The sequence below is a fragment of the Vanessa atalanta genome, chromosome 3 (assembly GCF_905147765.1).
Source record: "Vanessa atalanta chromosome 3, ilVanAtal1.2, whole genome shotgun sequence".
In the NCBI taxonomy this organism is placed as follows: Eukaryota; Metazoa; Arthropoda; class Insecta; order Lepidoptera; family Nymphalidae; genus Vanessa; species Vanessa atalanta.
This window is the reverse complement of record NC_061873.1, coordinates 10,877,725-10,890,700: the sequence shown is the minus strand read 5'-3', so window position 1 is coordinate 10,890,700 and position 12,976 is coordinate 10,877,725. Positions and strand designations below refer to the sequence as shown.

At 32.4% G+C, this 12,976-nt stretch overlaps 2 protein-coding genes across 2 annotated transcripts in view; one reads left to right on the top strand and one right to left on the bottom strand.

Annotated features, from left to right (window-relative positions):
• The window catches only part of LOC125076892 (leucine-rich repeat and calponin homology domain-containing protein), a 58,087-nt gene that overhangs the window by 36,100 nt on the left and 9,011 nt on the right, over positions 1 to 12,976 (bottom strand). The window lies entirely within an intron of this gene.
• Positions 5,248 to 6,381, top strand: LOC125077411 (cAMP-dependent protein kinase catalytic subunit 1-like). The gene has a single exon (XM_047689345.1). It carries the CDS (start codon positions 5,248 to 5,250, stop codon positions 6,379 to 6,381), a length of 1,134 nt encoding a protein of 377 aa, XP_047545301.1.

The following is a 12,976-nucleotide window of genomic DNA, read 5'->3' as shown; positions in this document are numbered from 1 at the left end:
AAACTTGAATTAATCAAACCAATAGATAACGCAAAAGTTACGAAAAGTTCGAACGTCGTATATTCTTACGAAAACCGGTTAATAGGTTCGTTGGCACCGGCTCAGCTGAGGGTTTGTTGTGGTGAGATTATATTACTCTTAAATCTAAACGTAACTGCAATATAGTTTAGATATCGACTTAATAAAAAAATAAACATACCATCATCGCTAGAATGGAACAGACAAAGATATGTGGACACTTTTGCTTTGCTTTGAAATTTTTATAAATTTACTATAATAATAAATATAGCCGAAAAAGACCACAGAGGCGTGTAATTGGAGACGCCTATGTCCAGCAGTGGATGAATATGAGCTGATGATGATGAACTATAATACTAATAATAATTTCTGCATATGAGAGTAAGTATATTTTAACGTTTAGTGGGTGAGGGTATATTATATATAAGTATTCCATAATTTATTTTAAGACTTATCATTTTCCTAAAGGAAATCTTAATATTTAAGACTTATCCTATTAGCAATTGAAAACAATTATATTTGTATTTTTATATAGCTTTATATAACCAAATTGTAATTCTTGTAATTACAGCAAAAACTTTTCTTAAGCCCGAATATAATAGATGTAAAATAAGATAACATTGCAGTGCAAATTTTAGTTCCAATAAAAGTCCTCTGTGACTTTAATTCATTGCGAAGTATCTATTACGTAAAGCTCCCAAGTGGCAACTCTGAGAGGCTTTAGACAATGGAGTTCACTGCTCGAGACACGATGAGTGTTTCAAGAGAGAAATTAAATGCTGAAACTAAGTTTAAAGTTAGCGGTGTTATAGATTTAGTTCCTGTTCAACAACATTGGACGGCGTGTACGAACGTGTAATTTACACAAGACTGTGTCAATCTAATTCCGAGTAAACGTACTCGGGACAAAACTCAAGACCTCGCCTTACAATAATTACACACTATAGTTTCCGCTGCGTAACGTAAATACAAGCCGGCGTTGCGAGAGACGTGACTCACATCAGACCAAGCTGAATAACCTCTTGATATGCCTGCTTGTGCATCTACTATAAACAATTCGTTTAAGGAAATCGTGTTAAGTATATTATGATAGTTAATACGTGTGGGACATTTTAAATAGAGTAAAGATGATCTACTAAGCTTTATATTTATATGTACACTCAACAGATTTCCAATTTCTATGAATATTGGCAGATTCTTTACCATGGACATTATGCCGCAGAAACTATGCGGCTTTTATGGATGAAGTAGTTAATTATAAGATTAGTTTTTCTCACAAGGCTTATGGATTTGGCTATGATAATTACAACCGAAGCCGATTAAATAACGCGTTCTCAGGTCAATAATTGACAAAACTTTTATGTAGATCTATCGTTATACACACATACCTATATTTTTCTTAGAGATAAAGTAATCAGCTACTACTCAAACTGAAGGCTATCGCTGACGCTGACCGAGTCTTTTTCGAAATTTTATAACGAATTTCAAGTTTTCCAAAAACTCGTACTGAATTAGAAATGAATGTGACATTATATCAATTATGTTCATTTAAGTAATCGTATCAAGCTAATATTAAAAAATATATTAATATTTGTAAAATAAATGCGTGACCCATTAATACGAATTTCTAAATGTGTAATGATTAAACGATAAATAAAAGCAGACAAAAACATTAAATAACCAAAAAGCTGCAATTTTGATGATATAACGAAACCAGGCCCGACCGATCGTTAATCTTGGCGGTCTGGGCCATGTAAACTAACATTAGTTTTATTTTCACGTAAAATATAAATACATACTTTGATAGAAAAATACTTAATGTAAGTGTAAAAAATAATGTTTAATTATATGATGCTGATAATAAACTAATAATAAAATAACTAATGTCCTATAAAGGTATTATGCTGAGCTATGATTTAAATAATTTTCTTAGAAAAGGTTGTTATAAACGCCAATGATTTATTTACAATAATGTCAAGAGGCGAGATATTTTTACTTAATAGATGAAGGGCAGAAGAGGATCGGTAAAGGGCGAACAATGACAATGAACAAATGATTGGCTCAGCGAAAAGGTTAGATGGATCAAAATAGATGGCATCTAGCAGTGATATTATCTTAATTTTTTACAACAGACTTAGACGGCAATTAATAGAAATATTTTATCGCAATTTATGTGAAATTGCAAGAATCTTTTAATAATAATAATCATGATTTTATAAAAAATAGTTTGCTTTTATCCGTGTTGATGGATTTAATCTAAATATTTTTATTGATCCAATCGTTGAATGATAGATAGTTGCTGATAACTTCGAACTTATTTAGGAATAAAATCTGTTGATAAAACTACCATTGTGCATTTAGTCTTCATTGACTCATTGCTTTACATCTAAATTGAGCAATAGTGCGATTTAAGACTGCATTCGAGGATTATGTAAATATGAGAAAAGCAATAACAGCATTCACGTCTGCTTTGTTACTCCACAGTATACCACTCTATTCGATATTTTGCAACGTAGCTGTTGAATGTTTTTTTAAACTGAAAATGGTAATAGATGGAGCTTATTGCCAGTTTACCTTATCATCTGCCACTTACGACGTTTAATTGCAATTATAAATAAAGTTATTTTTCTATTCATTTAAAATTACAATTTGATTTGAAAACAGAACATATAGCTATCTAAAAAATTTTAATCGTACTAAAAACAAAGTAACGAATTAATTATGTGAAAAAAAAAAACACAAAAAAATTCTTATACTACACAAATATATGATAATAGTAATTATCGCACGTACCTATAGTAAAACTGGCTTCAACAAATGTTTTAAAAACAAGTCCGTGCGCTATTTTTTATGTTTGAAACGTCCTCGAAAAATAACCGCCACAAACACATGACATTAACGAATTTATTTTCAACGTTACTAGTTGACTTATCCTGTTCTAAATGTACGACGGCCTATTTGTAAAATAGTGCCATCTTCATCATCATCACATCTTCCTATGACTATTTAGTATCAAACTACTCGGAGGATAAACCTCGATTTTCCAATTTCTTATTTCACGATGTCATTTTTATTAGTTTATGAATTCTTTGATTATTACGATGTATCCAAGGAAATATTTCAATGCGCCACGCCAGTCGGTATCGTGCCAAGTCCACTGCGGACTGCGGGCCTCCGAAAACCTTGACCGACGTAAATCTGATATAACAAAAATCTGCACCCAATAACTTCAAGTTTCGAGCATCTTTAAATTATACATGGCCATAAGCCGTTCTATTCATTCGCATTCAAGAACAATAACGTGAGTTAATAATAGTTCTAAATTGCGATGACCGAATTCGTCGTAATATATCTTCGTCAACAGCGAGAATTTAATTCCTTACGATATTTATTTATTGTTTGAGCATTTTCAAAATTTATAATCTTATAATATCAGATGTTTCTTTATATTGAATGAAAACAACATAGTACTTTATAGTATGTACTACAACGGTTTAAGACACTGCAGAACAAAGTTTAATTGATAGTTTAAATAATAAACTACCTGGTTATTCAAACTCTAGATTGTTTTCAATTCATAAAGTTGTAGTTCGTTCGAAATAAAACAAATTGAAAATAAAGTGAAAACTTTTGGTAGGTACAAATGAACCTACCAAAAGTTGAAATCAACTTTTCCGTGATTTGTTTTTGGCCTTTTTTCTTCATCGGTTTCTATACTTTAACCACCTTCATTCTAGTAACTATAAAAGAACGCAATAGTAAGTAGGGATTTAATGAAATAATTAAATCATAGTACAAATTTATGTATCATAAATGAGATGTTCATACTTTCACTGATGGATGAAAGTATAATTCAGTAGTATTTCCTTATTAATAAATTTAAATCTTATCTTTAAAAACAAGTTAATAAAAGATAAGGTTTAATAAACAGTAACACATAGATAATAAAATAGCGTGACGTTAGTATTCGTTCAGTTTCTTGCCGGTTCCAAAATAGAATTGCATGAAAATTTTTGAATAAAATATATTTCAATAGTTTTGTTAACATTGTTCTATTGATTCTAATTAAAAAAATAAGTTTAATTACAACGGCAACATCTGTTTCAAAGGAACAACATATTCCAAGAATGTCGGCAATCGACATTAACATTAAACATACGTCCACACGTCATCAAACGCTGCATGTGTGTCAGCCTTATAAAAATGTTAGTACGATTCAATTTGCGCCTGTCCGAGTACGTAACGGTACTTTAACGTACTTCGTTGATCATAGAATCGTTTATCGTAGAAAGCTTGTTGATCTGATAATTTTATTTGATATATATATTTTACCTTTATTATTAACTAGGACGTTTAATAGTCATTAACAAGAGAATTACAGACAAGAATGTTATATATAATAGTTATATTATATCGTTAACAATAAAATCATACCAGATATTTATTTCAATGATTAAATAAATTATTATAACCTACAATAACCTACAACCTAATCATTAAATTTATTTAAATATCAATTGTCTTTCCGCAGCTTTATACGTTATAGCACAAACGAACAATTTTTACGTATCATTACGACAATTGGCACGACTCGACAGAGCCGCCTACGGAAGATAAGTATCGTAAAAGTCTTTTGATGTCTTGTTATGAAAACACTGTTTATAAAAATAAATTATTATTTACGCTATAAATTAAGTAATGTTAGCAGGAAAAAGCTACATGTAATGATTATTGTGGTTGAGTATACATATATTAGAAAATGGTATTATTGACTTCATAATATTGTTATCAATTGTATTTATTCAAGCTATTCTTAGTCGAAGGAAGTCATTCCTTTTATCGGAACTTATACAGTGTTGCCAAGAAAACCTTACGGTAATTAAATATCGTCGTTGTACTGCTTATTCGTACCAACATTTAATACAAGGGGAAAAGTTTCCGGAAACCTACATAATAAAATAAGTTCCACGTGCCGTCTGATCAATACGCTAGTCGGGACGTCGACCGGCGATGTATCACCCTAAACACAGCTGATTTTACCACCCTCTCCCTCAGCTGGTGTGTTCCCTTCACCCCACACTCTCATATACCCTCGCTTTCTTTGAAGCTCGGAATAACATTCGCAAGGGTCCCACACTTTCAAAAGGAAATCGTTATTTTCTTCGAATATTTGCTATTCCGTAAATACGATAATCTGGTTGGCTACGGTAAAATAACGTCAATGACAATATGACAACAAAAAGTTCAAGTAAAACGTATGGTACATTTAATAAAGACATGTCTTATAAATTAGCTACTCAATCTACTTCCACGGAAGTCCGCGATGGTTACACGGAACAACAACAGCAACAATACAGAAAATATCTGCAACAACTCAAAAACGAATTCGATCAAAGATGGTGTAAGAAACAAAACTTTAGCATTGTATTTTCAGACTTAGAACGTGTCCGAACGCTCGGCACTGGGGCTTTCGGAAGAGTTGTTTTATTAAAATATTCTAAAACCCAAAAATTCTATGCTATGAAGGTTTTAGAAAAAGAAAAAGTTATAAAGATGAAACAAGTCGATCACACGCTCTACGAGAAACGAATTCTTGAAGCGATCCGATTTCCTTTTACTGTTTCAATGGAATTCAGTTTTAAAGATAATAGTTATATTTATTTCGTTATGCCATTCGTACCTGGAGGAGAAATGTTTAGTCACCTGCGGCGAATGGGAAAGTTTGAGGAACCGTTAGCGAAATTTTATGCAAGTCAAGTCATTTTAGCTTTAGAATACCTTCATTTTATAAACTTAGTATATCGAGATTTAAAACCAGAAAATATATTGATAGATAGAAACGGATACCTAAAGATAACCGATTTTGGATTTTGTAAAGTATTACAGGGAAGGACTTGGACTTTATGTGGAACACCAGAATATTTAGCTCCGGAGTTAATTTTAAGCAAAGGATATGGTTTCTCCGTAGACTGGTGGTCATTTGGTGTTTTATTATATGAAATTAATGCAGGTTATCCTCCGTTTTATGCAAATGATCCAATGAAAACGTATGAAAAAATTGTTGCTGGAAAATACCGTTGTCCTTCGAGTTTCAATGCTGATTTACGCGATATTGTTCGCAATACACTTCAAGTTGACATAACCAAGAGATTTGGAGTAATGAGAAATGGTGTAATGGATTTTAAAAACCACAGATGGTTCAAGGGAATAGAATGGGAAGCGATTCTAAACTGTCGCTGGACACCACCATATATACCAAAATGCAAGCACCCTGGAGATTCAACAAATTTCGAACGCTACGATGAAGAGGCAATAAAACCATCTTCACACTGTCGATTTGAATCTGAATTTCTTGACTTTTAGATTTTACTAAAACTTCAGTTAACAGTAACTCTATCTTTTAATTCCTACTAAATATTGTAATAAAACTAATATCAAAGAATATAAAAATGATTGTTTAAGCAGTTTGCTATTAATAAAATAATATATAGTTCTCTCACAAAATCATTTTTCTTTTATAAATAGTATTAAATGAGTTTTTTAAAAGAAAAGGAAAAAGAGATATATATATTTATAATCCTTGATTATATGTCTCAGTATCAATATCGTTTTGTTTGTACACGATTAGAATTTGTGATTGAGCACGTGCGAGGGGCTCCGCAATATGCGCCGGCGCAAAGAGGGAACACTTAATAAATGGTGGGGGCTTGCAACGTTACTATTTTTAGACACGGATAGATATAAAAAAACTTCTATGGCATATGACACAAAACGAGAAATAGGAGCGTGCCTGTTATGATATTTTTTATCATGTCTATTAACAAAGCAGTTTTTCATAACTGCTTTTGGTAACATATAGTTTTCAAACTTTTGGAATAGAATATAAAAATATCTTTAAAATATACACATGCACAAAGCATATCGGATAATCGTGTGAATACGAAAATCATGTGCGACCTAAATGCGATTCGTGCTACTAGTTTTAGCATGGATAATGAAACATCAAGTACACGTTTATAGCGATCGAACGGTAGTCGCGTCCAAATAGTATAATATGATAAATTTAGGTTAAGATATAGACATAGTCAAACATTTGTTATTATTATCTTTATATAATTATAATATATAAGTATTCTGTACGTGTAACTGAACTCCTAAGCGGTTGGAATGATTTCGATAAAAAAAAAAAGTGTGGTTGAGTGGGTGCTAGATATATTGGTAGGTGGCATTACGATGGGGAAGTAAATAAATTCTTATTTCACCCGGAACGGAAGTAGAGAAAAGTCTCTACTTCCGTTCCGGGTGAATCACAGTCTATCTGTAAAATATGATATTCCTCATGTTATTCTATGAGAATAAAGATAATTAGATAGATAAGTGATCAGAATCAAGATGAGTGGCTCAAGACAATGGTGACCTCGCGGTCATGCAACTAAAGGGTTGTGAAAACCAACCAAGTGTAAAATGAAGGAAGCGGAGTTCCGTTTCACGTACGACGGGACATCCTCATGACGTATAAGCTAACGTCTTTTAAATGACTTTTTTAATAATATCGAAAGTAATCGCAACTGAGACTAGCGATGATTGTGTATATGTATACACTATACCTACATTCTAAAATAAGTTACACTGTATAATGTGTGTAAATAGATTTTGATCGAGTATTGGATAAGTTATTTTTTTCTTTTATTATTTATCTCGAAGAGTTTATACCAAATGCTTTAATTACCTAGCTAATTCAAGTTTAGAATTTCTCAACTGGAGTTTGGACGTTGGCTGTGTTAACAAGGATTATACACTATAGCTCGGATAATACGGAGAGCCGTTAGATAGATGAACTCTTTCCGGTCGTATTGAATTTATCGTCTTATCGGATTTTGTGCGAGGGAATTGAAAGTTCACTTGCGTTCGCGCACATATGTATCGAATCAATTACGAAGGATATCAGTGTCTAATAAAAAATACTATTTTAATTTATTCGTGTTTTAATTCTAATACACGAGTAGAAAGTAATTGATATGTCCTCTAAATAACGTCAAGCAAAAGAATTAAGATAACAAAGCGAAATTGTTACAAATTTTGAATTTTATTTTGGTATTAACGTCTTAAAAGCTAAGCTACTAAAGCAGCAACATTCTCAGTAATAGCAGATGCATATTTACTTCAGAATTATTCCGCAACTTAGAAATACGTACTTCTTTTTTTATGTCATAGGTTGGAGCACGAGCATATGGGTCACCTGATGGTAAGTGATCACCACCGCCCGTAGACAATGGCGCTGTAAGAAATATTAACGTTACATCGCCAATGCGCCACTAACCTCGGGAACTAAGACGTTATGTCCCTTGTGCCTGTAGTTACACTGGCTCACTCAACTTTCAAAACGGAACACAACAATACTGAGTAGGTACTGTTGTTTGGCGGTAGAATATCTGATGAGTGGGTGGTACCTACTCAGACGGGCTTGCACAAAGCCCTACCAACAAAAGAAGTTGTTAGTATTAAACGATGATTTTATTTTATTGATTCTTTTGAACTGAACAATCATAAATGTATACGATTCAGAAATACACTTATTATTTTAATTACAATTTTGTTATTTATGTGATATATAATCGTTTTGAATGAATATTTATTAATTATCGATTGTGTGCGATTCATATATTTGTACTAATAATTTACCACTTATAAATCTTATTACTTAGTGGTTGATTCTGCGGCTTTGCCCGCGTGAAATTTATAAAACACAAACTTCCAACCCCCGTTTTACTCAGAGTTTCGTAAAATCCGGATGTCTACACCCTATAAGGGTCCTATGAGGATGTGCCAAATTTCAAGTTTGTTGGTGTTATAGTTTCTGAGTTTTCCTGATTAATCATTGAGCGGTGTTTCGCTTTTATGTATAACTATAGTTAGATTATTAATTAACGTTAAATTAGCATAGATAATAGAGAATAGATGAAAATGGTAGAAAACGTTAATAAAAGACAAACTACACAATCACTTTCAAGAAACATAGAGTGGTATTGTGTGGGAGCGCTATATTTATGAGCCGTTCGAAGAATAATTTACTTGTCATTACATAATAAATCACTATAAAGGCCGTTTCGTTATCCTAGGAATTATTCGAAATAGGTTTTGTCTATGTGCCAATATCAAAAGGAACTGTATCGCTGTTCTAGTATGGATAGGTCCTAGGCTTAAGCCCCGGATCAAACTAATAAATAGTTTTAGGAGAAGAATAGATAAGATAATATTACTAACACTTGTGTTTGCACACACTTATCTTGCACTTTTGACCGCCATTACCTAAATCGGTCACCTAAAGTGAGCCAATGAAACATAATTGAAATAAAAAATACGTCCGTTCCGACGTGAAATTCACACAAAGCCATAAAAAGTTCTTACTGTACAAAATACAATTATTTCAGTTATGAAAAAGCCATACGCGAATAATTAAACAGCACTTGTTAAAACTCAGGCTATAACAATAGGACTTTATGAATAAGGCAATATAATAATATACTTCCTTTATGTTTTATTTGTAAATGATCTGATTTAATATTTATTATGTTAGTTACAATCGTTTTAATACGTATTTAAGATGTAATATTATTTTGCTATACATTTGTGCTTTTCGGAACACATTTGAACTAATGAGCTATCTGAGAATAAGTGCTTACTAATAGATACTGCCACTGTAAGAACTAAGAACTATAAGGTCCTTCTTACATCGTAAAAGCGCTTCCCAGTTGTCAGTTGCCCTTGAGATATATCTTACTCACCATTCAAACCGAAATACTGCAATAATTACATCGCCGTTTGCCGGTAGCAAATCTAGTGAGTAGTTGATATCACCCACCCGGGAAGGATTATATAAACCCTGCTACCAGGAAACTATCATCTAATGTTTACTGTATGAAAAGCAAACGAATTGCCAACATTAAAAAAAACGTTAATTGAATAATATTTTAGTTTTAGTTTTACCGTTTAAGGAGGGGGAAATAGATTATGAAATTTAACAACACTATACGAAAGTTCCGTTAGATGTCAAGAGTAACGTAACTTGAACTTTTTCAATTCTGATTTTTAATTTTTTCGTGTGGTAGACAAAAACGTCTTCATGGACAGAATATTTTTAATTAATTTATAAAATTCATTGTGAGATTACGTGCTATAAAAGAGAAGCGATCAGAGGATTGCCCAACGAGTGAACATAAACACAATTACACAACAGTAAAGTGCTATGAAAGCCGCCGAACACGCTTGAAGAGCCATCAAGCTATTGATAGACCACCGTGAACGGCTTATGCGATGATAGGGTTACTAACTCAATTGCTTTCATCTATAAAAGATCGGATAAAAATACAGATAGCAGATCTGATAAAGATAGAAAAAATATATTCTTATTTTTCAGCTCATAAGATACAGACCTCAATTTACTTATTTGTTTAATGACTCTTCGAGTATAAATGGACTTCAATAAACTGGAGTTCATCCTGTCATTAAATTTTCTCAGTTCTTTATTCAAGCTTCCTGGTCATCGTCTCACTAATGGCGGTTACTTCTTGCGTTTAATGCGAAAATAAAAAACTATTATTGAAGCACTAAAGTGCTGAGGCAATCTAAAGGAAGTAAATCATACAATATAGTTTTGGATGCTTTTAGGGAGAACGTAGTCCATGATGTAGGCTATTCGTTCTTAGCGTTGACCATTAACACATTGTCGATACAAATTCGAAGACACTTTTTATTTTCATATATATTGTTATATATTGACTCAAAAGTAATATGATTATTTATATATATATATATATATATATATATTATGTTTTATAGAACTATTCAAATAATAAACTTATAACGATCAAATTTAGCGGTTTTAGTATAGAAATTTATATTAAGTTCTCTGCATAAAATAATTTAGCTTTCCTTCTCTTTATTTCATTCTGATTTTGTTTTAATTAATAATTAAATGTATATTATTTATTGGTCAAGAAACGCATGAAGGAATTAATAAGAGAAAAAGAGACGGAAAGCAAAAGAGAAAGACGAACCAGCCCCGGAATTGAGATTTTCGAAAAAATTCTAATATCAATGGAAGCAAAATTGTTTAAATCCAGCTGCTTTTAAAGTAGTTAAGTACCGAGCAGTTGTTAAGCCTAATGTGGGTCACTGACGATGCAAAGGCAGCAGTAGGCGATGAAGTGAAACGTTGAGGGCGAGATAAGAGTGCCGGTTATAATGGCACACGTCGCTGTATTGATCTAGATATATTTATGGGGTAGTTACTATTGATTAGTTTACAAGGAGTTCTATCAAATGCCTTGAAAATATTTCTTTGAAACACTATTAATTACGATACATATTTTAAAGGTTTTTTATTACGTTACATAAGTTTAGTACTTGTAAAACTATTTAATATTGAGGTGATCGTATTTATGTTAATACTAATAGTAAATATTTATGTTAATAAAATAGTATTCATAAACCACGATAAGTAGTAGACGATATAAACTAACATCGTATAAGGCCTTTTCTTACTACCAACGCGCTGTTAATCGAGTTATATAAGTTCCTTATGACTTTTAAATATATTTACTTTTTCTTAGCTTAGACTTAGCCCGAAACAGCATTACAAAATGAAAACATTACCTATTCAAGAAAGATCATGTTACATCCATTTTTATAAGTCATTTTATAGTTCTAACATGTCAATTTAACGTGCAAGCTCCCGCCGGTCCGGAATGTGGATTCTACTAAGAAAAATATTACCGTTTGTCAGTAGAATAGTTGACGAGTATTTCGTAACGGGGTCACCGCTGGGCACTACTACATAACTCGACACGACTCGACAGTCGACTAGACTGGACATTTTGCCCTAAGAGCGGAATATATTTTCTTAAAGCCGTAAGACATAGGTACTCTTTAAGTCTCTGAAAACGTCTTTAAAGCTAGACATAAGCTTTTATTATATTAATATTCGTCACTGCCTCGCTCTTCCTGTTAGCGCTGTGTCCACTTAGTGTTATATGACGACAAAAAGCCGAACAAAATCCGCACAGTCCGGACACGGCCGCAAAAAGCCAAACATGTCTTACTTAAACCGGATACCTGACAGCCCTAGACCTACACCAGTTAAAATTTTATTACGTGTACTATAGAGTTCCTACTTATATACAATCGAAAATCAAATTGGCAAAAGGGGCGAACTACTTAGATTTAGTTCGTCAATTTGGTTCAGTTATACTATACATAAATCTCAGTTATTTATATGTTTGTGTTATTATAACTGGAATGGAAAAAGTGTTAAATAAAAAAAAATATCTAAAGGCGAAAAAATTTCGTGTTAAACTATATAATAGACGCTGACAGTGACACTGTATATAATATATGTATGTACAGTCAGAGTAAGAAAACCTTCGTCAATTTTCAAATTCATTCCTTTATGAAGTCGCAAATTCTTAGTACTTTTTGAAACTAAAGCATTAAACAGAAAACTGCACATAAAATTAAACTAACATAGTATGATAACTAAGTTCAAAATAGTGTACATTGCGACGCAATATGTCATACTCAATCGGTAAAGCAGATTATTGCTCATACTGAGCACACGAAAATAGACCTTAAGGTGACGAACCTTTTCTTGCCCCGACTGTACATCTTAAATAGTCAAGACAGCACAGCTTAATCTGTTAAAGGCAATTTTAATTTAGTTCACTGAGCATTTATCGCCGTAGTACGATTTACAAAGCAAACTGTTCTAAAATATAAGAAAATTAGCAGAGCAGAAACGAGAGGACTTCCTAATCAGCTAGCCAGGCTGAAGCTATAATTCCACAAACATAAGTCTTACAACTTTGCCTATACACTCGTACATGTAAATTCTAGAGGACATGACCAGACAATCGACGCGAAGGAAGCTCGAACCAACCTGCATACTAATTTAATACAATAA